At 39.8% G+C, this 25,147-nt stretch overlaps 1 protein-coding gene across 4 annotated transcripts in view; it reads left to right on the forward strand.

The window, feature by feature from the left end:
* Positions 1-25,147, forward strand: part of LOC126284037 (splicing factor, arginine/serine-rich 19-like) — a 121,281-nt gene that overhangs the window by 22,645 nt on the left and 73,489 nt on the right. For all 4 annotated transcript variants that reach the window (XM_049982599.1, XM_049982600.1, XM_049982597.1 and 1 more), the window contains exons 4-6: positions 1,354-1,474; positions 23,140-23,395; positions 23,604-23,785. In XM_049982599.1, coding sequence (XP_049838556.1) covers positions 1,354-1,474; positions 23,140-23,395; positions 23,604-23,785 — 559 coding nt within the window. The remainder of the gene's footprint in view (positions 1-1,353; positions 1,475-23,139; positions 23,396-23,603; positions 23,786-25,147) is intronic.

Consider the following 25,147-nt stretch of genomic DNA (forward strand, 5'->3'; position numbering starts at 1 on the left):
TACAGTGTCTTTACTTATAATGTAATTGGATGCACAAAAAATGTACTCACCAAGTGACTGCAGGAGAAAACTCATGTACAGGCAATGAAATTCGTAAGTTTTGGAGCCAGTGGCTCCATATAGCAGGAGGGTTCAAGGGGAAGATAGTGAGGTGAAGAAAAAGAGCTGGTGAGGTCTAGGAAATGGGGAGAGTTCCCCAGAACCGCAGGTCAGGGAAGACTCACCGGATTGGATGAGAAGGAAAGACTAATTATTAGGGACTGTCAGGCTACAGCAGTCACTGGGCTGTGTGACTCATATGCCGGACATGCACACAATACATTTGCCCCAGCTAGCCATCTGGGCAGGCAGGGTGCTCAGCCCTAGCATCCGCGAAAAGGTTAATGGTCAAAATAACTGTTGGAATCAAATTATTTTGCTCATTGTAGGTGTAGACAGTTTGTATGCCCAGTCTCTAAATTCATTAGATTTCCTCAGAACACTGAAATTATATGTACAGACACTTAACTTTTTAAATACCATAAACAGAAGCTCATCTTTCTTAGCCAATAAGGCCAATATTGTTGAATGTCTAGTTTCCTACATTCGTGCTGTCTGGCGTATCTTTTGTATACCTCCGGGGTGCTTGTTTATTATTTGTATCTCTTGTCACTTGTCTCCTCCCTGCACCCTAGTGGTTCATTCTGCAACTGCACCACAGCATGTGTTTTGAATCAAAACTTGGAGCGGTGCTGGGTGGACTAAAATGATATTTTTTTGTATCTCTTGTAGTTTATTGCAGTGATCTTCTAAAACCACAGAGGTACTTATAACCCCATCACAAATGTGACACAAACTCTGGAAGGAGTTAATAATAAAATTTATGCTTTTGCATATGAACTGAAATATCTCTAGTTTAAAATTCTATAGCCTTCTAGAGTTACTTGGTAAACACCTTTGCCTTTGTGACATAACTGGTTTAATCTCTGTTTCTTGTATTGCATACTTACATCACTGTGCACATCACTCAGCTTTCTATTTATGGAAGAGCATCACTTCAGTCTAGTGTAACAATTCTTACATTCCAATTCCAGTACCTGCAAGTTCCAGAAACTCCGTGTCTATCAATTAAATAAACAGTTATGAAATTGGTGACACCAAATCCATGACTGTCCATACAATTTTGTTCTTTCTATTCTCTATTTGGTACCACTTTTTAATGTTTTTACAAAAGCTGAAAACATAAATTACTGTGATTAACTAAATATTACAAATTTTGTGTAATAATTATAATATTCTCTAGTAATTATGGAGACTCGCATTTTTCACTGTCTGTTTTCATCTGTCTGTCTCATTCAAGTTATTGTGTTGCAGCATCAACTCCGAGAAAGAGAGAACTGGACAAAGTAATGAAGAAAGCTCGCCGTGATGGACCAAATCAGAGCAGTTACTGGAATAAGAAATTGCTTGAAGTTGAAGAAAAGGATCCAAACAGGTACCTTCAAAAGAAAATTCCAATCTGAAGTTTAATACAAAAGACAACTACACATGGTTATTGGGCTATTGGACAGATATTGAAAGATGGTAATTGGAAAAGAAAATAGAACAACACAGAAAGTACATTCATAATACAAGTATTGATGTTTATGAGACACTCAGTTGTTTCAGTGTATGTATAACTATTACTATTATTTCAAGATGGATGGTAAATCCCAACTCTTGTTAATGGTACGTACAAGCACATTAAGCATATCTTAAACATAAAATTGTATGAGTCATCACATTATCTATAAAACTCTTATCACACTAACAACAGTGTGAAGTGTTACAGATATTTTAAAGATTTATTTGTCGTTTAATATTACAAATATATATCATTTTTGTTGTGACTTTAGGATATTATCTATATTACTAAAACACTAACCTGGAACTCAGTCCCAGTTGCGGCACAACAATGTTCTGCGTAATTATTGACAAAACTTAAAATTGTGTCACCATTTTAAAAGTTTAACAGAGTAAGACAGGTATTACAGTTACAAACTGTGTGTTTGTGTTGAGACAGCATAACTGATGACGTGCAGATACCTGGATTTCATTCATTCATCCAGTATTTGATAATCGGAGCACTTAGCGACTTTATACATTATCATTATTTCAAACTATTAAGAAACTTTTGCTACTGGTACAGAGTTGTGGGATGTCTGGCTTTGTTTGACTGAACTGAGTCAATGTTGATGTCAACTGCAGTTGCTTCTACATGCAAAGAGTTTTCGAGATGAACATCAGTAATTTGTGTTCTTATTCCAGAATGAGATTTTCACTCTGCAGTGGAGTGTGCACTGATATGAAACTTCCTGGCAAATTAAAACTGTGTGCCCGACCGAGACTCGAACTCGGGACCTTTGCCTTTCACGGGCAAGTGCTCTACCATCTGAGCTACCGAAGCACGACTCACGCCCGGTCCTCACAGCTTTACTTCTGCCAGTATCTCGTGTGTTCTTATTTGTGATTTGATGTAATTCATCCGACTAAAAAAATGTTCACACTCATAAGAATTTCCAATAATGAAATCGTTTTAAAGCATGTTTGTAAAATACTGGATATTTCTTCTTGTCCAAACGTGTTTTATAGAACTCTTCCAAACCGACGTGATTAAATTTCTCATTTAACTGTGCATCATATTACATTTTGCAACATTTCATTTATAATTGTCCTGGTAGTGAACTCTAGTCTGCAGAGAATAGTGAGGAGATACAGAAAAAAGCAGAAAATTTTGCTTAAAATCTTGAAATTGGTTTTTGAATTCGTTTTTCAAGTCAGATATCAAAGAAGCATATTTAATTGCTGCCACTTGTGTGACATCCAATTGCTTTGACAGCATAGGAAAATGTATGAAGTTTTTTGTCACTGATGTTCCCAAGGTCCAAGTTTCATTTGAAATGTGGAAATAAGTTCATGAATGGCATTAATCAGCTGATCTTTTCCTTGGCTAGTTATACTGATGGAGAATGCAGAGTTGGAAAGATTTTCTTTATCTTCAAACTCCGGGACTCTGTTTGAGCTGCTTTTGAAGAGTGATTGTATTTCTTGCTTCAAATCTAACACTCTTCTCAATGATCAAACACCCTTAGCCATCTTATTTCCCTATGAATCCAATGACATCAGAAATTCTTGGAACTGACAGTGATTTAATCCTTTTGACTTAATGAATTCCACTATTTTGACAACTATCTTCACGAGATGGTCCATTTTGAGGCACTTGGCACATAAATTCCCTTGATGGATAATGTAATGAAACTGTAGCACTGACTTGTTGCCAACTTTGCAGGCCTCGTATTCAGTCAACTGAACTAAACCTTCATGATTCCCAGCTATTCTGGAGCACCATCCACAGTTAGCCCCGATAAGTTGTCAAGTTTTAATGAAAAGTGACTTAATGTCAGTATAACTGTTTCTAATATATACCATGACTTCACGATATCCTTAAGTGGGTACAATGTTGGTAATTCTTCTATTTTATTAAAATGGGCATCAACACCTCTGACATAAATCGCCGCTTGGACTATATCCCTCATATCCGTGCATTCATCTAAAGCTAGAGAATAAAATTTATTCAGGCGCACGATTTTTTAAATTATCTTCAGTTTGTCTTCCAATGTCGTCCACACTTCTAGTGATCTAAGTATCATTATATATTTCGCCATCTCAATATGGCTTTGATTTTTTTGGCCAGTATCAGAGCTACTTCATAACTTGCTTTCACATAGCATGTTGACTCTGAATTCACCCTTGTAAATATCTGCTGTTGACCAAAAAGTTTCCTTTTTAAGTTGTTTATCTGGTCTTGTCGAAATTGTCCCTTGTACTTACCAAACATAACTGCATGTTTAGTCTCGTAATGACATTTGATGTTATATTCTTTTGAACTGAGACAGATTCTTTGCATATCATACATATTGGTTTTGTTTTATATTCCACAAAAAATTAGTTAACTGTCCACTTGTCTTGAAAAGTATTCAGCTCCTTTGTAACTTTCCTCTTCTTAGGTTCTATTTTGTTTTAAGTTCCTCAAACTTGTTAAACGCAGTAAAGCAAGTTGACTGTTTTGATGGACTGTGTGGTTCTATGGTAGGATGCCCAACTGCCATTGGAGTGGCCTTTGATTCTCAGGTGTCGGAAATTTTTAAACAGTGGTTTATGTTCCATGGGCATTTCAGTGAAGGGTAGGGTACATGCAGAAGGGAAAACAATAATCTGAAATGTTTTTCTTTTTTTTTAAACAGCCTTATAGTATATATAACGGAACAGTGATTAGGGATTTATATCTGCAATGAAAACTGGATTTTTTTGGTGTGATATGTAATTAGAAAGAAGATGACATGCATTTTTCATAAAAATAACAATTAAATATGTGCTAATTAGCAGCAATTCCCAGTTAGAAGCATGGAGTTGTAATCTACTAATGGGCAGATGCCAACTGGTCTAATTTCAGAAAATGTTCCTGCATGACCATCATGGATTTTGCTGAAAATTTGTGTGAACATTCACTCATGTAACCAGTGAATATCAGTAAAGTTTTACTCCCGCCAGTTCAATACTTCCAGACATATAGTGTTTTTAACAGCATAACATAGCTATTAGCAGTCCACGCATTACTTTCTGGCACCTTTGACGCATATATATATCTGGCAATATTTTCTTTGGGGGGGGGGGGGGGGTGTATCTAGGTCATGTTATACAACTCTTTTTTCCCTTTCTTAAGGAAAATAATATGATTTCCTGAACAAATGTATGCTCAGAAAAAAATGTGAATTTCAGCTTTTTATATTTCTGGGAGTAATTGCAGAATAAACCTTGAACTTTATACTAATAAAATGTCATTCTTCCACTGCTTTCCAACAGTTTACAAATTGAGGGCAAAGCAGACAGTTTTCCCACAAACTTCAAAATGACAATTTTTGGCCCACCTTTACAGGGGGGGGGGGGGGGGGGGGGGGAAATCTGCAGTCTTCTAAGCCATATTCATGAGAAAGACCATATTCGAAATTACGTAAAAACTAAATTTGTTTTTGCAATTGGAGCACATAAGGCTCTAAAACAAGATCATTAGGTGGAGGTGCATTGCAAATGGGCCTATATTCCACTGGTACTCAAATTAAATCTGACATATTTTATTATTTTCTACTATTATTTAGTACTCTCTGGGGAAGCCCATATCAAAAGTCTTGATGACTTGGATATGAGATAACAGACTAATAACTCGAAAAACTTAAAAAGAAAGTGTCTACAGCTACAAAATCAGACTGGTTATAAACTTCACAGTTTGACTGTGTATTACCAAAGCAGTGAAGATCATGGTAGTCCACAAGACTCAGAGGGCCGTAGACACAGGTTCCCAAGTAGATGCCGTGTTCTTGACTTCCGCAAGGTGTTTGATACAGTTCCCCACAGTCGTTTAATGAAAAAAGTAAGAACATATGGACTATCAAACCAATTGTGTGATTGGATTGAAGAATTCCTAGATAACGGAATACAGCATGTCATTCTCAATGGAGAGAAGTCTTCTGAAGTAAGTGTGATTTCAGGTGTGCCGCAGGGAAGTGTCGTAGGAGCGTTGCTATTCACAATATACATAAATGACCTTGTGGATGACATCGGAAGTTCACTGAGGCTTTTTACAGATGATGCTGTGGTATATCGAGAGGTTGTAACAACGGGAAATTGTACTGAAATGTAGGAGAATCTGCAGCGAATTGATGCATGGTGCAGGGAATGGCAATTGAATCTCAATGTAGACAAGTGTAATGTGCTGCGAATACATAGAAAGAAAGATCCCCTTATCATTTAGCTTCAATATAGCAGGTCAGCAACTGGAAGCAGTTAATGCCATAAATTATCTGGTAGTACGCATTAGGAGTGATTTAAAATGGAATGATCATATAAAGTTGATCATCGGTAAAGCAGATGCTAGACTGAGATCCATTGGGAGATTCCTAAGGAAATGCAGTCCGAAAACAAAGGAAGTAGGTTACAGTACGCTTGTTTGCCTGCTGCTTGAATGCTGCTCAGGAGTGTGGGATCCGTACCAGATAGGGTCGATAGAAGAGATAGAGAAGATCCAATGGAGAGCAGTGCTCTTCGTTACAAGATCATTTAGTAATCGCGAAAGCGTTACGGAGATGATAGATAAACTGCAGTGGAAGACTCTGCAAGAGACACACTTAGTAGCTCGGTACGGGCTTTTGTTAAAGTTTTGAGAACATAACCTTCACTGAGGAAGCAAGCAGTATGTTGCTACTTCCTACGTATATCTCGCAAAGAGAGCATGAGGATAAAATCAGAGAGATTAGAGCCCACACAGAGGCCTATCGACAGTCCTTCTTTCCACGAACAATACAAGACTAGAATAGAAGGGAGAACCGATAGAGGTACTCAAGGTACCCTCTGCCACACACAGTCAGGTGGCTTGCAGAGTATGGATGTAGATGTAGATAATGGCAGTAAAATACTACTAAGCTTGCATTTATTTCGATACAGGGTCCAGCAAAACGACTTCCCGAATTTCAAAAAGTAATGATAAACATAGAATATATACTGAGAAAAACCTTTTTATTTGTGATCAACAAACAGTATGCCATTTCAAATTAGCTGGTTTTTAAAATTAGGGCTAGTAAACAGTGTTCTCTGTTGTTGACACATTGCTGAAAATTTTCCTAGAAGTTACCCATAATTATTCGTGGCATTTCCATGGAGTAGCAGCCACTTTCTGGGCCACTGCCTCCTTGTTAGTGCTTACAGTGTTGTGGGGTGATGTTTGTACACTTGAGCCTTGAAGAGTCCCCTAAAGAAATAAATAACAAGGTGAAAAATCGGGTGACTTTGGGGGCCAGGGGATATCTCCTCGTGAAGAGCTGTCTGGGAAACACCTCTTTCAAAATTTCTAGAGATGCATGTGAAGTTCGCTATGCAGGATTCTTTGTATACTCTTATCACACAGTCGTGAGGTTGGTGCATATTTTAAGTGCTGAAGGTTTGGAGGACTGCGGGCACCACATTTTGCAGCATTGTTACAGGCTGATTTAAGTCAGTAGGCTGTGGCTGAAAACTTACATGTAAGTGCCTTTTAGTTGTGCCTGTGTGCAGCTTAATGTGTCATCTGTATGGTAAGTAGCAATCTATCTTTTCCTTATATTTTCTTCACACATTGTCTTCTTTGTTTTTGAGCGTCTTTTTTCTGCAGTTGGAGCTATACAAGTTGTTGTTGTTGTTGTTATTATTGTTGTGATCTTCTGTCCAGAGACTGGTTTGCTGCAGCTCTCCATGCTAGTGTATCTGTGCAGACTTCTTCATCTCCAAGTACCTACTGCAACCTACATCCTTCTGAATCTGCTTCGTGTATTCATCTGTTGGTCTCCCTCTACGATTTTTACCTTCTGCACTGCCCTCCAGTACTAAATTGGTGTTTCCTTGATGCCTCAGAACATGTCCTACCGACTGATCCTTTCTTCTAGTCAAGTTGTGCCACAAATTCCTCCTCTCCCCAATTCTATTCAGTACCTCCTCATTAGTTGCGTGATCTATCCATCTAATCTACAGCATTCTTGTGTAGCACAACATTTTGAAAGCTTCTATTCTCTTCTTGTCTAAACTATTTATTGTCCATGTTTCACTTCGATACATGGCTACACTTCATACAAGTACTTTCAGAAAAGACTTCCTGACACACAAATCCATACTCCACATTAACAAACTTCTCTTCTGCAGAAGTGCTTTCCTTGCCATTGCCAGTGTACATTTCATATCCTCCCTACTTTGACCATCATCAGTTATTTTGTCTCATTTCCTAACCTAATTCCCTCAGCATCACTTGATTTAATTCGACTGCATTCCATTATCCCCATTTTGCTTTTGTTGATTTTCATCGTATATCTTCCTTTCAAGACACTATACATTCCGATCGGCTGCTCTTCCAGGTCCTTTGCTGTCTCTGACAGAATTACAATGTCATCGGCAAACCTCAAATTTTTTTATTTCTTCTCCATGGATTTTAATTCCGGATCCAAATTTTTCTTTTGTTTCCTTTACTGCTTGGTTAATATATAGATTGAATAACATTGGAAATAGGCTACAACTCTGTCTCACTCCCTTTCCAATCACTGCTTCCCTTTCATGCCCCTCGACTCTTAAAACTGCATCCAGTTTCTGTACAAATTGTAAATAGCCTTTCTTTCCCTGTATTTGACCCCGGCCACTTTCAGAATTTGAAAGAAGAGTGTTCCAGTCAACATTGTCAAAAGCGTTCTCTATGTCTACAGATGATGGAAATGTAGTTTTGTCTTTCCGTAATCTGTCTTCTAAGATAAGTTGTAGGGTCAGTATTGCCTCACGTGTTTCAACATTTCTACGGAATCCAAACTGATACAAGCTGCATAGGAAAATACCACCTGTTACTACTGTAATAAAGTACACAAAATGGGGAGGTGACAGTGGTTCTTCACTACACAAAAATGTCAAATATTTAGTGTCAACGAAAATACAGTGATCTAAAATCTACTACAGATGACTAGATGAACGTGAAGAATGATGTAAGAAACCAAAAACCTGACTGCTAGCAAAACGCACTTGGTCTTACTTAGACTTTATTACAGTAGTAAATGACAGAGTTTAACCTATGTAACTTTTAGAACTCCAACTGCAGAAAAAGAGGCCAAACAACAAAGGAGACACTGTGCAAAGTGAAATGATAGATTACCACTTACTTTAAAGATGACATGTTAAGTTGCAGGCAGGCACAACTAAAATACACTTACACATAAGCTTTCAGCCACAGCCTTTGTCAGGAAAAGGAACAAATAGAAACACACATACGATTCACACAAGCAGGCACACCTTGTGCACACATGACTGCCATATCTGGCAGCTCGGACCAGAATACAAATGTTAAGTGGAATATAAGCAGCCTTGTGGAGATGATGGGGAAGAGGAATAGGGGGGGGGGGGGGAGAAATGCACTTCTGTTGGAGTGTACAGGAACTAGACTGCCGAGTGGTGCTGTGTCGGGAAGCTGTGTGGCAGGGAGGTGGGTAGGAGAGGGGAGGAATACAGCTGAAAAGGAGAGGAGTAGGGAAAGATGGGTGGATGCATTGGTGGCACACAAAAAGGCTGGAAGACGAGGGAAGGGAGGAGATGAGAGGACAGGTATTGCCTAGATAGTGCCTGTCTGCAAATTAACGTGTCATGTTTGTGATAAGTAGCAATGAATATTTTCCTTACATTGTCGATATTCCAACATGGAGTTTCCATTGTTTGATTTTTGGAAGAAAATATGTTGAACATGCAACATATAAAAAACAGGAAAAAACTTTTGTTCGAAGAATGAAATTGTTATTTAAGCGCCCTAGGACAGGTTGTTTTCAAATTATTATTATTATTAAATCAAACAGTGGAAAATCCAGGATGGAATGTAATGATATTAGAGAAGGAAAGTTGCTACTCACCATATAGCGGAGATGCTGAGTCACGATGGGCATAACAAAAAGAGCCACACAATCATAGCTTTCGGCCATTAAGGCCTTCATCAAACACGCGCAAATGCAACTCGCACACACATCTGCAGTCTTAGGCAACTGAAACCACAATGTAAGCAGCAGCACCAGTGCATGATGGGAGTGGCAGCTGGGTGGGGGGTAAGGAGGAGGCTGGGTGGGGAGGGGAGGGGATGGATAATATGGTGGGGGTGGCAGACAATGAAGTGCTGCAGTTTAGATGGAGGGTAGGAGAGAAGGTTGGGGGGGGGGGGGAGTATTGGAAAGATGAGAAATAAAAAGACTGGGTGTGGCGGTGAGATGACTGCTGTGTATTGCTGGAATGGGAAAGGAAGTGGGCTGGATGGGTGAGGAGAGTGACTAATGAAGGTTGAAGCTAGGAGGATTATGGGAAAGTAGTCATGTGATTTACAAGCTAAGCTGCAATCACCGTGCTGCAATCCATGTGGGCATGACAACGAACAAGCTGTCTGTATGCATGAATGGTCACCGACAAACTGTGGCCAAGAAACAATTGGACCACCCTGTTGCTGAACGTGCTGTCAAAGATGACATCCCTCATTTCAGTGACTGTCATATGGATCCTTCCCACCAACACCAGCTTTCTGAATTGTGCAGGTGAGAACTTTCCCTGCAATACATCCTACTTTCTCATAACCCTCCTGGCCTCAACCTTCGTTAGTCGCTGTCCTCACCCATCCAGCCCCCTCCCGGTTCCGATTCCAGCACTACACAGCTTCATCTCACCACCACACCCAGTCATTTAATTTCTTTTTATTTCTCACCTTTCCACTCCCCTCCAGCAGCCCGCCCCCCTCCAGCAGCCCGCCCCCCCCATCCCTGCCCCTAACAACCTTCTGTCTTCCCCTCTGTCTAAAGCGCAGCACTTCACTGTCTTCCACCCCCACCATACTATCCCTCCCCTTCCCTGCACCAGCCTCCTCCTTACCCTCACCCAATTGCCCCTCCCATCACGCACTGGTGCTGCTGCTCACAGTGTGGTTTCAGTTGCCTAAGACTGCAGACGAAGGCGCGCGCGCTCGTGTGTGCGTGTGCGTGTGCGTGTGTGTGTGTGTGTGTGTGTGTGTGTGTGTGTGTGTGTGTGTGTGTGTGTGTGTGTGTGTGTGTGTGTGTGTGTGGTTGACAAAGGACTTAATGGCCGAAAGCTATAATTGTGTGAATATTTTTGTTGTGCCTATCTCGACTCAACGTCTCTGTTATATGGGGAGTAGCAACTTTCCTGGACAAATGGGGTATCAAATTAACCAGGCTGAGGTCTAATTTTTCAATAAATGTTTAGTTGCTGGAAGGTAATCTAGGTAATTAAAGAAACTTAATCAGTGATTTGAGGGAAAATTGCAGTATTTGGCAAACAGCTACTGCTAGCTGCATAAACAAAGAATAAAAAAATATCAAAACTCATCATAATTAAAAATTTCCTGCTTTCTTTTGATCTGTGTGCTCTCAATAATAAACAATACTGATCGATATTTAAATATTTTGCTTGACATAGTTCTGAACAAAATTTGAAAATAAAAAAATATCGATGAAAAGATATTTTCTAAAATGATTTGCTGAAAAGTAAGAAATACAATAGATTAGAGATACATTTTCCATGTGTTTGAAGAATGGTTGAAATCATATACAGCAAATGAGGTGCCAATTGAGAATTAAAGTTCAGTGTTTAACTTAGAATCTTAAATTTTACAAACTACTAGACCATTGGTAGTCATTCTGGTCCCTGCTGCCCACTGTTGGGCCTTCCAGTTTCCATGGTGAAAAAGTGGATGGTAAGGGTTTTAAAAACTTTGATGTAAAGTATTTGGCAACTAATTATTATTATATGTATATTGCCTTTTTTCTTTTTTTTTTTCAGAAATGTTTTTGACAAAGATAATTTTTCTAGGGCCACCTTTTCTGTGGGCACGGTAACTCAGGACAGGCCATTTCTGCTAAATTTGATTAAAGCGATTGGTGAGTCCTGGAATGCATTGAAACCAAAAAGAAAAAGAAAGGCTTGCTTTTGTTATGAGCTCTTTAGTTCTTTCCTGTACACAACAACATTGTCATAGAACAATTTCATTATGGTCCTGATCCAGTCTGACAACTTCTTTATGTTTGTTGAGAACTATGCTTCCTTGGGGCACAGCTGATGCAATTTTTGTTTCTGTTGAACATAATGTCATCCATTGCAACATACTGAGTTAACTTACTCAAATACCCATTGACTAATTGCATATCTGCAAAAAATACACCATATGATGATATTCATGTAAGTAACTGGCAATTTGGCACAGTGTCAGAAGCCTTTTGGAAATCTAGGAAGACCAGAATCTATCAGTTCATCTGGATCTTTTGTTTATAAGATGTTGTGTTCGAATAAAGCAAGTATTTCATGCAAATAGTTTTTCCTGAATTCACACTGATTGACCGAGATAAATTTGTTTCCCTTCAGCAACGTGACAATGTCTGAGTTTAGAGTGTGCTCCAGATTCCATAAACAGATGGGCATCAGTGATACAGCTCTATAATTCTATATGGTTTAACAAGCCTCCTCACTCTATTGGCTTCAGTTATCACACAAGCGACAAAAATTTGCAAAATTGGATGTCTGTGAACAAAGTGACTGTTTGCATGATAGTAGAAAATGAGCAAGTGGCTGTTAAAAACAATAAAAATTACTTGACCTTGGTCTTGTTGATGCAGAATACTTTTTTGGCAGGTTGGCTTGTTTGATGATCTCATTTCTGTGAGAGGGATGAATTGTTGCTTTCATATATGTAAAGTGAAATTTAATAATTAAGCGGGAACTCAGATTTCACTTCCGTTTTTTAATGTATGTTGATTCATTCACACGATAATACTCAAAACATTTACAAAAACTAATATTCAATAATGAAATCTCAGTGGATGCCCCAGGATAAAGGGACAGCTAAATGAGCATGCGAAATGTGTTAGTTCACAAGAGTCCAACAATATTTTATTGCACAGATACCAAATCACTGATGCAGTGAACATAACTAAGAAGGTGCAACTAATGGGTGACAATAATTAGTGCCAACAACAGATTTAAAATATTAAGAGCAGTTCAAGTTTCAGCAGAAAAGCAGATAAAATAATCAAGGAAAGGCATTCAGGCAATTACTCCAAAATTTCTTCAATTAAACAATTGATGAATAATTGGTTAATTTAGATGAATAAGATGCACCAATCTAGTAGGGACTAAGAAGCAAGTAGCGAAATCAAATATCAGTCAAACATGCTCTCAGTGCTGATCAAACAATGACAGCAATGATGCTAAAGATTACAGTTCCAACATTTGGCTGGCCAGTGGTGCTTGACATTAATGAATATAACTGACAAGAAGAACAGTAATATGAAATTTCACAGTCTGGTATGCGACGGGCTGAGGTCTGTTAATTACTAATATTTTATGCAATGAACACAGGAACAATTCTCAACACAAATATGCAATATTTGATCAATCAGAGAAGCCCCTTTGGCACAATCAAGATACTGACATGGAAAATAATAAAATACCTTTTAACAAATTGAGCATTACACCAACATTAAAACTTCAAAAGGGAAAACATGGAAGGGGCAGGTACGGCCTGCCAGGCCTGTGTAAGATGGTAGAATAACAGGCACTTTAGTAGGTTAAATTAATGCCCAATTGCTTTGAGATAGAAAGTCAACTTATGAGAGATGCTGTAGCAAGCCAGGAGGCCGCAACGTCTCAGAGGCTATGGTGAGACGGGAAATGGCGTGCTGCCTGTGCGCATGTACACAGCGGACGCGGTCAGGCTATGTACGATGAACTGGTGGGTAATTGATAACACCCAGGATCAGTGACTCCAAGTGCTACAAACAGCTTGGAAGGCTGAGAGAAAACAAGCACACATATAAATCGTGCATAATAATCATAAAAATGTGAAAATGTTCAAACCAAGACAAGAAACTCAATTTGAGCATGGCCCCAAGCCCCAACTAAATCTTAAGTATTACAACAAGAATTAGTAAGAGGATTAACCGCTTAACTTTACAATAAAAGATAACATTAAGTTAATGTAATAACCAAGAAATCAAATGGCTACTCAAACACATTAACTTAAGTGACTTGAAAGGTAATAGGCAAATCTTGTGGACTAACACTCAGACAATTTCAATAGTAATTGCATTTAGAATAATAAATACTAACTCTTTTGAAAGAGGCAAAATCTCACCATAGCTGAGGAAGTTAATTACCCAAATGGGCCAAGATTCACTGGGCCACTAACAGTTGCTTACCACAGCTATAGGCAATTTTATAGTCGTTACATCAGCCAAGGAAGCAGCAACTTCCAATACAAATAAGACACATTTCGACCTCAGTGGTCACTAATACATGTGGCGGCCTAGAATGTATGATGCAATTAAATTCAGAGCTAAATGACAAGATAAGCAGACATTGAACAAGTTGCAATTAAAAGAAATTTTAAAACACATCAAACATAGCACTCATATGTTTCAAACAAAGGCACAGGAAAGTAAATTTTTTTAGTACTTGAGACTAAGTGACGGAGAGCCGTAGGTAATCCTGCGTAGTTATAGCAACTTCAACAAGGGAGTACATATGTCAGACAAGTAATGAGTACCTTACCCCCAAAGGACAGCACAGACAGCACCAGAAAATGAACATCACACCAATACCCACATCAGAAAATATGCCTCCTTAATCCATGATAAACTGGCTGTGTTGACATTAGGCCCAAGTATTGCTGACCAGCAAAACTCTACCTACCAGCGGTTGCTTAGACAATCGTGTGCCTGTAAGCTCCGTAAACAGCTCACTGTATGTCATGTGCTTCTAGTCTCTCTCTCTCTCACTGCAGCAACCAGCTTCCTGTCCATGTGGTCAATAAACTGCTCCAAGAAACAACAACTAATGAGTCAACCAACAGGCGACTGAAGTGGCACTCGGCGACTAGACAGAGATGGATCACACCAGTAGTCAAAGATGTCAGAACAGGAATGAGCCAACATGGCTCACATAGTGTCTATCATGACTTCTTGAATCTCATTCCATTATAACTTTACAACAGCAGTTTGCAGACTCCAATCAACTACACCATCATACAACTTCTACCAACTCACAACCGCTTGCTACATACACACACACACACACACACACACACACACACACACACACACACAAATCAACAAGTGCACTGATACATGAGGTCGCAGTTCGGAGATATTTGAACGCGTCAACCTCTTGTGTTAAAAAGATGTGTCTACAGTATCAATATGGTCAACATTATTTCCACAAAGATACAGATGTATTTAACATGTTATTAATAAAAGAAATGATTGCAGGAAACAAAAAGTGTGGCATTAGTAGTGTATACTAAGTGTCATTACTGTAACTGCTATATTATTGTAATCTGCAGTACTTCTTAAAAAAAACAAGGTACAGTGGAACCTCACATAACGAACATAATTCACTCCAAAATTTTACTTGTAGTGTGAAACACTCGTCAAGCAAATTAATTTATCCCATATAAATTAATGTAAAATACAATAATGCGTTACTTGCAGGAAAAGTACTAAAAGTTTCATCTTATTCATGCTATTTATTCAAAGAAAACTGTACGTACATGGTGCACTTCGTTATTCACAATCCGTAACTAATTCTTTTTTTACAAGAAAGCTATCTATAGTCATTTGTTTCTGCCAATACTTCAACATTTGGCAAAAATGAGACACAGCATTATCGTCAAATAAATTTGTGGTACGCGTACCCATTGCTTTATCGGGGTAGTGATTTTCTATGTATACAACAATATTTGGCAAAAATGTGACACAGCATCATCATCAAATAAATTTGTAGTACGCGTACCCATTGCTTTATTGGGGTGGTGACTTACTGGCGCATCCGATTCCCATGCTTCCAGCATTTCTCATATTGCGCCAGAAGATTGCTACTTTGCTGTTACTCATCGTCGTCGTCGTCGTCGTCCTCCTCCTCCTCCTCCTCCTCCTCCTCCTCCTCCTCCTCTGAAAAACTCCAGTCAACAACTTCGTGCTGTGAATCACACTGCAACTCCATAAGCTCTTTGGTGGTCATTTCTTGGCTGTGATCTTCCAGTAGCTCATAGATTTCATTGTTATCCACTTCTGATCCCAACTTTTGGTTAAAGACACAGTCTCGTTGACTACAGGATCCACAGGTACTGACTAATGCCTCAGGGTCACACTCGACAATGCACTCCTGCCAAAGATTCTTCCAAGCAGAAGTGAAAGTTCTCTTGGTAGTCCTTTCTCACACCTTTTCGATCATCTTGACCCAGGCAACGATGTTGAAGAGATATTTCCAAAACTCTTGGAGAGTGAGATTGGTAGCTTCATTCAACTCAAAGCAGTGCTCAAATAGTGCTTTTGCTTAACAAGGTCAGCAAAAGTCATTCTCACCTTTTCACAAATTAAGACCTCGTGAATAGTGTCACCTTGAAATTGCTTTTCATTTATCCATATAAGGAGCAACCTTTTAAAATTGTCCAGAATACGAAACGGTTGGACCGAGCGAGGTGGCGCAGTGGTTAGCACACTGGACTTGCATTCGGGAGGACGATGGTTCAATCCCGTCTCCGGCCATCCTGATTTAGGTTTTCCGTGATTTCCCTAAATCGTTTCAGGCAAATGCCGGGATGGTTCCTTTGAAAGGGCACAGCTGATTTCATTCCCAATCCTTCCCTAACCCGAGCTTGCGCTCCGTCTCTAATGACCTCGTTGTCGACGGGACGTTAAACACTAACCACCACCACCGAAACGGTTGTTTAGATATTCTTGTCACTCCCTTTGAAGCATCTGTCTCCTTAATCTTGTCCTTGTTCTTGAGGATAGTGCAAGTAGTTGATGTAGACCGATTGTATGTGAATGCTAAATCAGTAACGCTCACACCATGTTCACGTTTTTCAATTATTTTTGTGTTTCATTTCTAAGGTAATTTTCTTTCCCTTATGATCATCTTCTTGTGGCTTTATCTTTGGGTACATTCTTCGAAGGTTATTAAAATTTGCACACAAGTTTAGAAAAATGTGTGATCACAAGATGCAATAAGATGGTAGCAGAAAGAGCGCTAAACCCAGGCTGCAGTATGTACTTAAGACATTGTTCATATGCCACTTCGAGTATGTATTAAAGACACTGTTCATATGCTACTTCTGACAATGAAAGGTGTTCATATTGTCGAACAGTTCCACCACTGCTCAGATGGCTGACGACATCTCACTAAATTGTCGTCGCTCATAATGTGAAAATAGCTCATTAAGCAAGTCATTTTCTTACAATTTGTTTTGCTTGTTATGAGAAATGCACATTATGGGAGGTGTCGTTAAGCGAGGTTCCACTTTATTTGTGCAGTTCAATTATAGCTGTCGATCTTCAAATATTTTTGTAAACAGAAGTGGTTTGTCTGCTTTCCCTGTCACATGAGGCTATTTGCTATGAAAGAGATCTTGACTAACACAAGTCAGGAAAGCACCTAATTCTATGATGTAATCAATGAAAAAACCAACAGGAATTCTGCCTGAGTCTAGTGCTTTGCTACCCTTTTATCTTCTGTTGTATTCCTTTCCCCTGTCTCTGGTTAATCACACAATATAAAGCAATGACATAACTGAGCTGTGGCTCTTGGATATCAGTTTTCTCCAACAGAAACTTGTGACATAAATTTTTGTTGACACAGCACTGTGCATCTGCACCCAGAACTTTACCTCAGTAACCAGTTGCTAGAAGTTGTTGAAGATTTCATTTTGTAAGGCCTCATTTTTGACAGTAAATTAACGTTGTTACCACATGTGCACCAGCTCAACGAAAATTGTATTAGGGAACATAATACCTTCAGATTTCCAAGTGGCACCTCTTGAGATGCAGACCACATGGTGCTTCTGCAATTTGACAAAGCTTTGACTTTATCCTACCTGAACTATGGGTGTATTGCTTGTGGGTCCACAGTACTATCAATAGTGAGCTTATTAGATGGTGTCCACCACAGTGATGTGTGTTTGGCTACTGGAGCTTTCTGTATGAGCACTGTAGACAGCCTACTGGTGGAAGCTTGTATCCCAACACTAAGGATCAGGTGCCAACAACTTCTGCAGCCACTATCTGCCAGGTGCATAGCTATACATGTTATGCAACTCTGTTTCACAACCAACACTTCAAACCGTTTACGAATCACACAAAAATTTGTATACCAGCTGGGATATGGTTGGTAGCTCCAGACAAGGACTACCAACCATCCCCTTTTGTCTGTGTATGTAGTTCCCCCCTTCAGCACCCTCCTAATTGTGTACCCAGTCTGATGATTTGGATGGACCTCTTTCCTGACCCTAAGGAAAATGCTCATCTCACCATTCACAGATGCTTGTCCATTTAGTTCGCTGTAACTATTCCAGATTCAACATGCCTGTACACAGATAGATCAAAAAGTCAATGAGAGAGTTGGTAATGCTTCTACACACACAAGTGCTCATGAGAAGTATTTTCTGCCTAGTGCGTGCAGTGTATGCATAGCTAGTCGTCTTACTGTGGGCTTTGCAGTACATTAAAACTCTCGCCACACAGGCCTAACTCGTTCATAACAACTCCTTGAGCTGCTTACAGAGTATATAAAGATTTTATGTGCTGACCTATTAGTTGACCTTCACAGTTCCAGAATGACAGCAGCTTCATCTGGCCAACAAGCCATCTTATTGTGCCAACTGCATATCGATCCCTCCAGACGTACCCATGAATTTACTTTGCTTCAAGATGACTCCCCTCCTTGCTTGCTGTGGTAGTCAGCTCACAATAGCCCATCTTCTTGTGGAGTGTCTCCAACTGGCTGACCTGAGACGAGTGATCAACCTGTCCACTTCCCTAACCCAGATACTTACAGACGATGGGTAACAACTTACAAAGTCTTAAGTTTCCTGTGGAAACATGGTTTTTATAACAAAATTTAATGCACATCAACGATTGATGTAGGAGTGGATGTGGGGAAGGACATCTTGTTGCCACGTGTGCCTTAATGCGCTGCTTTCTCCCATTGCACTGTAGTGTATTTTAAAATTTTTCAGCGTGTATTTCATTTATCTCACTGTTTGAAGACTGTACAGATTAGAGAGGTAAATAGCTTACTTTAGCATCCAATTTTAGTAGTACAGACTGTGGTGACCTTTCTGGGGGTAATCTTCAACAACTGACCACTATTTTTAACTGCCTTGTGTATTGTGTATTGAAACAGGGACCTAGAAAAGATGGAGAGGCTTCGTCTCGCCATAGCCCTCAGTTGTCCACAACCCTACAACAGGTCACAGCACTCCACCCACCCCACCGCCGCCCCACACCGAACCCAGGGTTATTGTGTGGTTTGGCCCCCAGTGGACCACCAATCACTCCAGTCCCATCACTGGTATCATGTAAAACATTAAAGGCAGAACCAGTCGCAATTTACTATCATTTGATAGACGAAATGTATTCATGGCATGTCTTTGTACATTGGAATAGCCACATACAAATTTGCAAAACTCATTAAAGAACCCAAGTGAACTTCCTGCAAAAGGCATTCAGTATGATTCCTGAGACCTGAGTGTTTGTCATATCACCAAGTCTCTTTGGATCATCCAACCCAGCACCCATTCCCCTCAGTTTGAGATGGGAACTTGCTTTCCAACATATCCTCAGATGTCATCCTATTTGTCTGCCTTACTCTCTCTTTCCTTAACCTATTTGTGTTTTTAGTAAAAGTGTATTTTTCTCTCTTTGATTCTTCTCTTTTGTCTATTTATTACATTTCTTTTATTTTGTTCTTTCTCGCTTTTTCTTGTATTCTATTTCAGTCTTTACTTTCCAGCATCATCACTATCTTCTAACCTTTGATCTGAAGGTGGCACAACACTTAACCGATGCACTACTTTTAACCCTCCATCTCTCCCCTCAATCTCTCTTAAACATAATACCATCCCTGTACCCCCAAATCCTTGAACCTCTTCTCTTTTTCTGCACTGCAGAAGGAACCAATAATTTCAGGAGTTAAAAGTACTGTCATGATTTAATGTATTCTCAGTTGTACTGAGAGTTTTGCCTCTTGAAGATGATTATTGTCCATGCATACAGGGTGATTCAGGAGGAATGTCACATAACTTATGAGGTGATTCTACGTCTGAAAACACACTGAAAAAGCCATATGAATGTGTATCCTATTTTCAATCATTATGAAAGCAGAGCTGGTTGAAGACTTCACACATCCAAGAATAATTACGAAGACAAGTGAGAATATTACTTATCAAAATGCTGTGTAAGTGCTGTGGTGGGAAGAATAATAGTGTAACAATCCTATAAGAGGTGTGTGATTCTCAAATAGGTTCATAGCACTGTGACATCACACTAACTGCAAGGTACCCAGTGAGCAATTGTGGGTTGGATCAGTGAGCAGTCATGAGGCTGGACAGGTATCTGCTTGAGTGGTGTTTAATTGAGCAAGTGCATTGTGACTTTGAATACCAGCATACCACACACATTTGTCTATGCAGAATACACAGACGTTTTGTTTGAGCATGGGTACTGTGCCTCTGTGGTTATGACAGAATACCAGAGACGTTTCCCTGATCGGCAAATGCCCTGTGATAGGGTATTTCCCACGGTTTTTCAAACATTACATTTAGCTGCAGCACTACCCAGTGTATGTGGAACATCAGAACATGAGCCGTCTAGTGGGGAAAAGGAAGACATTATTGCAATGGTACAGTGAAGTCCCACAGCCAGTACACAGTACATTACCGTATTTACTTGAATCTAAGCTGCACTCGAATCTAAGCCGCACCTAAAAAATGAGACTCAAAATCAAGGGGGGGGGGGGGGGGGGGGGACACAACTCCCGAATCTAAGCCGCACCTGAAATTTGAGACTCAAAATTCAGGGGGAGAGAAAAGTTTTAGGCCGCACCTCCAAGTTGAAACAAAGTTGGTCCTTTGTAATATGAGACACAATTTAGGTCGAATGAATGACGATACAGCTACAGTAATTTGCTTCGAGTCGTAAGCTTAGCAGTTAATCTTTACCAGGTAGCCATTGCTCTGCATCAGGCGCTCCATCCGTATTTATACGGGTACGCTTCCTTTTTCACGTGCTTCGTCTGGTTTGAATTGATTGTTTATTTTTCTTTGAGCTGATAAACACTGTTCTCTTTGTTATAGGTGTTTACGTCCCTCTAAGTTGAAAATGCATTACTGTACTGTGTCACGCACTGTTTGTCACATTCTGATAATAAGTGTTTACGGCCTGTTGCCCCTCGCGGCATGGCTTGCTTTTGTGCACTCTACTGCTGCTTTAAAAATAAATAAATAAATGAGTAATAGTCTCATTAGCGAAACAATGGCAAGAGAGTGCTATTTGTTGTTACTTACATTCCTGCTTTCTTTGATAATGATCAGCAAGAACCAAATAATATACTGCGTATAATAGAAGTTTTGAACGAGAGTTTAGCGGAAATTTTTCTCCGTTTGAAAATCTTTGAAGACGCCTCTTTAGTACATAATAATCTGCACAGAAATTAGAGTCATCTTAGATTTAAAAATCTAGTCAATTCCCGTGCTTCATTTCTGACTGTATCACTATTAGGCATAAGAATAATACGAATATAAACATGACATGATTTCCGCTCCCGGGATTGGAATGACTCCTTACCCTCTCCCTTAAAACCCACACCCTTTCATTTTTCCCTCTCCTTCCTTCCTTCCTGACGAAGCAACTGCCAGTTGCGAAAGCTTGTAATTCTGTGTGTGTGTTTGTGTGTTTTGTTCATGTGCCTGTCTGCCGGCGCTTTCCCGCTTGGTAAGTCTTGGAATCTTTATTTTTAATATATTTTTCCCATGTGGAAGTTTCTTTCTGTTTTATTTAGATATGTATATTCTTCCGCATTTGCTGTTGTCTCACTCTAGTTTCATAGTTTATTAGGCAGACAGGATTTAAATGAGATACCAGCAAACACGAAACAATACTTGGCAAATTGTTTATATTCATATTGTTCTTATGGTGAAGAGAGTACTGCATCTGATTCACAGTTCATAAAAGTTCCTGTTAGCAACCATCTCTTCTCACAGGTAGGAAAAAATTCAGAATGTAGAGTTGGCCATATTAACAAACATCCCAAACAGTCTTGCCAGTCGGATTTTCGTAGTACATTGAAATGCTGCTACATTTAAAGATGAACAATACGGAATTTGTATTTACTTTGTTGGATAATGTATGAAAATGCATTGGTCGAATTTCGGGGCGGAGAAAAAAAGCTCGTCTTCCATCTTTCTTTAATTTATTTACTGACGCAGAGGTTTTGGTGCCAGTATTTATCTTTGTGCCTGCAAAGCATGCCTGTGTAGCATTACATATATTCGATGGCAGAAGTTAGTTGTGGCGGCACCTACCAACATTTTTCAGAACTTCTGTTTACGTTGCATGCGATTCTAAGCCGCAGGTGGTTTTTTAGATAAAAAAAAAAAAACACCACGGAAAAAAGTGTGGCTTAGATTCGAGTAAATACAGTAACTGTCCAATCGATATTCCACAAATGCGAGTGTGGCCTATGTTACATTCTGAGGGTATGTACCCATTCTGTGTGCAGTCCCTCCAACATCTGCATCCAGGTGACTCAGTAAGCAGACAGCAATATTGAAAATGGTTGACTGTACACAGAGATGACATGCAGAACAATTTATTTAAAGATGAGGCTACATTTACACACAGTGGTATCACAAACATCTGCAGTTCTCGTGTGTGGACAATGGAGAACCAATATGACATTGGGAAACAAGATTTCAAGTTTGGTTCTCAGTGAATGTCTGGTGTGGTATGATTGATGATCTGGTGATAGGGCCTGTGCTCCTGCTAAATTGCGTGACAGCCACAGCATAAGAACGTTTCCTGATGGAACACCTATCTGCACTTTTGGAAGACGTGACATTAGAGCAGCAACAGCAAATGTACCTGCAGCATGATGGATCACTGATTCACTGTAGTAGAAAAGTATCCCAGTATCCGAATAACACATTTTCTCAGCAGCTGATTTTCTGTGGCGGACCTATTAACTGACCTGCCAGATCACCTGACCTATTCCCATTCGACTTCTGTTTATAGGGCTGGTTAAAGGGGGATATGTATCCTACAAAGATTGATATGCATGAAGAACTTGTTGTTCACATTGCTGATGTTGTTACCCACATTAAAGCGCTTCAAGATGGTGTTCAATGTGCAACACAGCACACCCTCCAGTGTGTTGAAATTGGTGGGGGACTTTATGAACACCTCTTGTAGGAGGGATCAGTCATCTGTCCCACCAATATCCTGCCCACCACAGTGCCTACACAGTATTTTGGTAAGTAATATTCACACATTTCATCGTATTCTTTCATTGATGTGTATAGTCTTCAACCCACTCCGGTTCTGTAGTCATCAAAAATCGTACCCATGTTCATAGGACTTTTTCAGTTTATATTCATATGTAGAATTACCTTGCAAATTATGTTACATTCCTCCCAAATCTCACTGTATGTCAGAAAACGTGTTCATCCCTTTCAATTACACTCTCTCATTGTAGATGGCGACATAGTGGATTCAAGGAGCTGTACGGTGGTGGAAGTTCTCCACATGGTAGTACTAAAAGGTCTCGTTCACGGTCTCGTACACGTTCACCACGTCGACCTCGAAGTCGGAGCAGAGACCGGCGAGCTCCCAGTGGAGGGCGAGCGAGATCTCCTCTGCCGCCCGTGTCACGTCTCCGATCGAGATCGCGTTCACGTTCTCGTGACCGCTCTCGTCGTCCCCACACTCCCCCACCGTCTTCATCACAAAGGGTAGGCCATTAATATTGCCCGAAATTAAATGCTGGTGTTATTTAAATTTGTCAGTTTACTGCTTAGTTTGATACATTGCCTAGTGTACATATTTTGAACATTGTTGTTCAGTTTGATACTGCTTCTTGGAGTTTCTTACTTTCACAGCTTATTACTCTGTAATGCATACAGTTTTCTGAAATAACTTTTTTTCCCCTCTCCCCCACAGCTGAGGAGTAGTTCTGCTCGCCGAACCTCACCACCAAGGAGAGCACGTAGTCCAAAACCTACGTCGGTGTCACCTAGCTCCCGATCTGTTTCCAGCTGTTCTGATGAATCTTGTTCAGTATGCTCTCCAAAGTCTCGCAAACGTCCAGCTGCACCACGAGGACCACCAACACCCAGGTCGAGGTGAGTAGCAAGTAGTTAGGTACATAGTCTTTGTGGCTTCACAGAAGTCTTCAAACGTTGTGTAGAACATTTGAGCATGTTGTTATTCAACAAATTGTTGGACAAATATGCTGATGTGATGGTGATTTATGAGATATATCGGTTCATATAGATTGCAGAAAGCCTGTTTCACTTGCCTCAGAACTGACTTTAAACTGTATATTCTTTAGCTGTTGTGATTAACTGTTCTCTTGAGTGTTGCACTACTGCGCATGGTTCACTTGACTGCCACTGCACAAACTGCTCATATTTGACACTGGAGCTGTCCACTGCATCTCTGCAATGCTGCTGGATCAAAGACAAGTGACTGCATGTGAAAATACCAATTGCCCAAAGGCTTCGAATTTCTGCCGACAGAATACTAGGGGAAAACATGGCAGTGGCCAAAGCATGTAAAGAGATGGATGAGATATGTTCATTACTTATCTTTCTGTTGGTCACTTTCATCACTTCCAAATATTATGTAATCTATTTATGACTCCCTCCCTCCCTCCGTTTATAGGACAAAGATGAGACATGTGTGGCTGAAAGTTTTTTTACCTCAGTGTGTTGGAAAAACCTTGCACGAAATGATGGAACTAATAACAGCATTTGCTTTTACCCAAGGCAATCTTCACAAATATCGTTCAAAGCAGGTTATGCATTCAAACAATTGCTAATTTTAATTTCACATAGTTCAGTACAATCAGTTTTAAAATTTTTGAAAATATACATAACATTAAGTTTCAAAATTAAAGACTTCTGCTTTCCCTAAACTGATTTTCATGTTAAAATAAAAAATTGGAACATGATGATGAAATTTTGATTGTTCCTGTCTGCACCTCAGTGCCTCCTGTGTGTCATGGGTAGCAGTCTGTCTTTCCATAATCTTGATTTTCATGTTATCTGTTCTTGCTGGTTGACTGGTACTGATTTTTGGTCTACTTTCGTGTTGCATGATGACACTTGTTATTTAGCCTTTTCTTGTCCATAGTAGATAATAATGCATCATGAGAAACTCGTGAGGTTGCTTCATTTTCAGTGACCAAAAGCATGTTAGATTTATTATTTTTTGAGGTTGAAAATGTGTCGTTCTTTGCATTTACTTTTTTTTCTCCCTATAACTACAGTCATTTGAAAGGGAGTTTCATCCACAAAAGATTTGCATGTAAAACATTCTCGGTTTTCTTGCCGCATCAGTTCGGGATAAAATCTCAAGCTTTTGGTGATAGCCTCCATCGGCATCGTCAGGACTGTCTTCATTGCTGCTGTTGTGGCCTTATGTAGCCCGTGGAAGGCTTGTGATTGCTCGGCTTGTGATTGGTCGGCTTGTGATTGGTCGGC

This window comes from Schistocerca gregaria, chromosome 8, assembly GCF_023897955.1.
Source record: "Schistocerca gregaria isolate iqSchGreg1 chromosome 8, iqSchGreg1.2, whole genome shotgun sequence".
NCBI classification, from domain to species: Eukaryota; Metazoa; Arthropoda; class Insecta; order Orthoptera; family Acrididae; genus Schistocerca; species Schistocerca gregaria.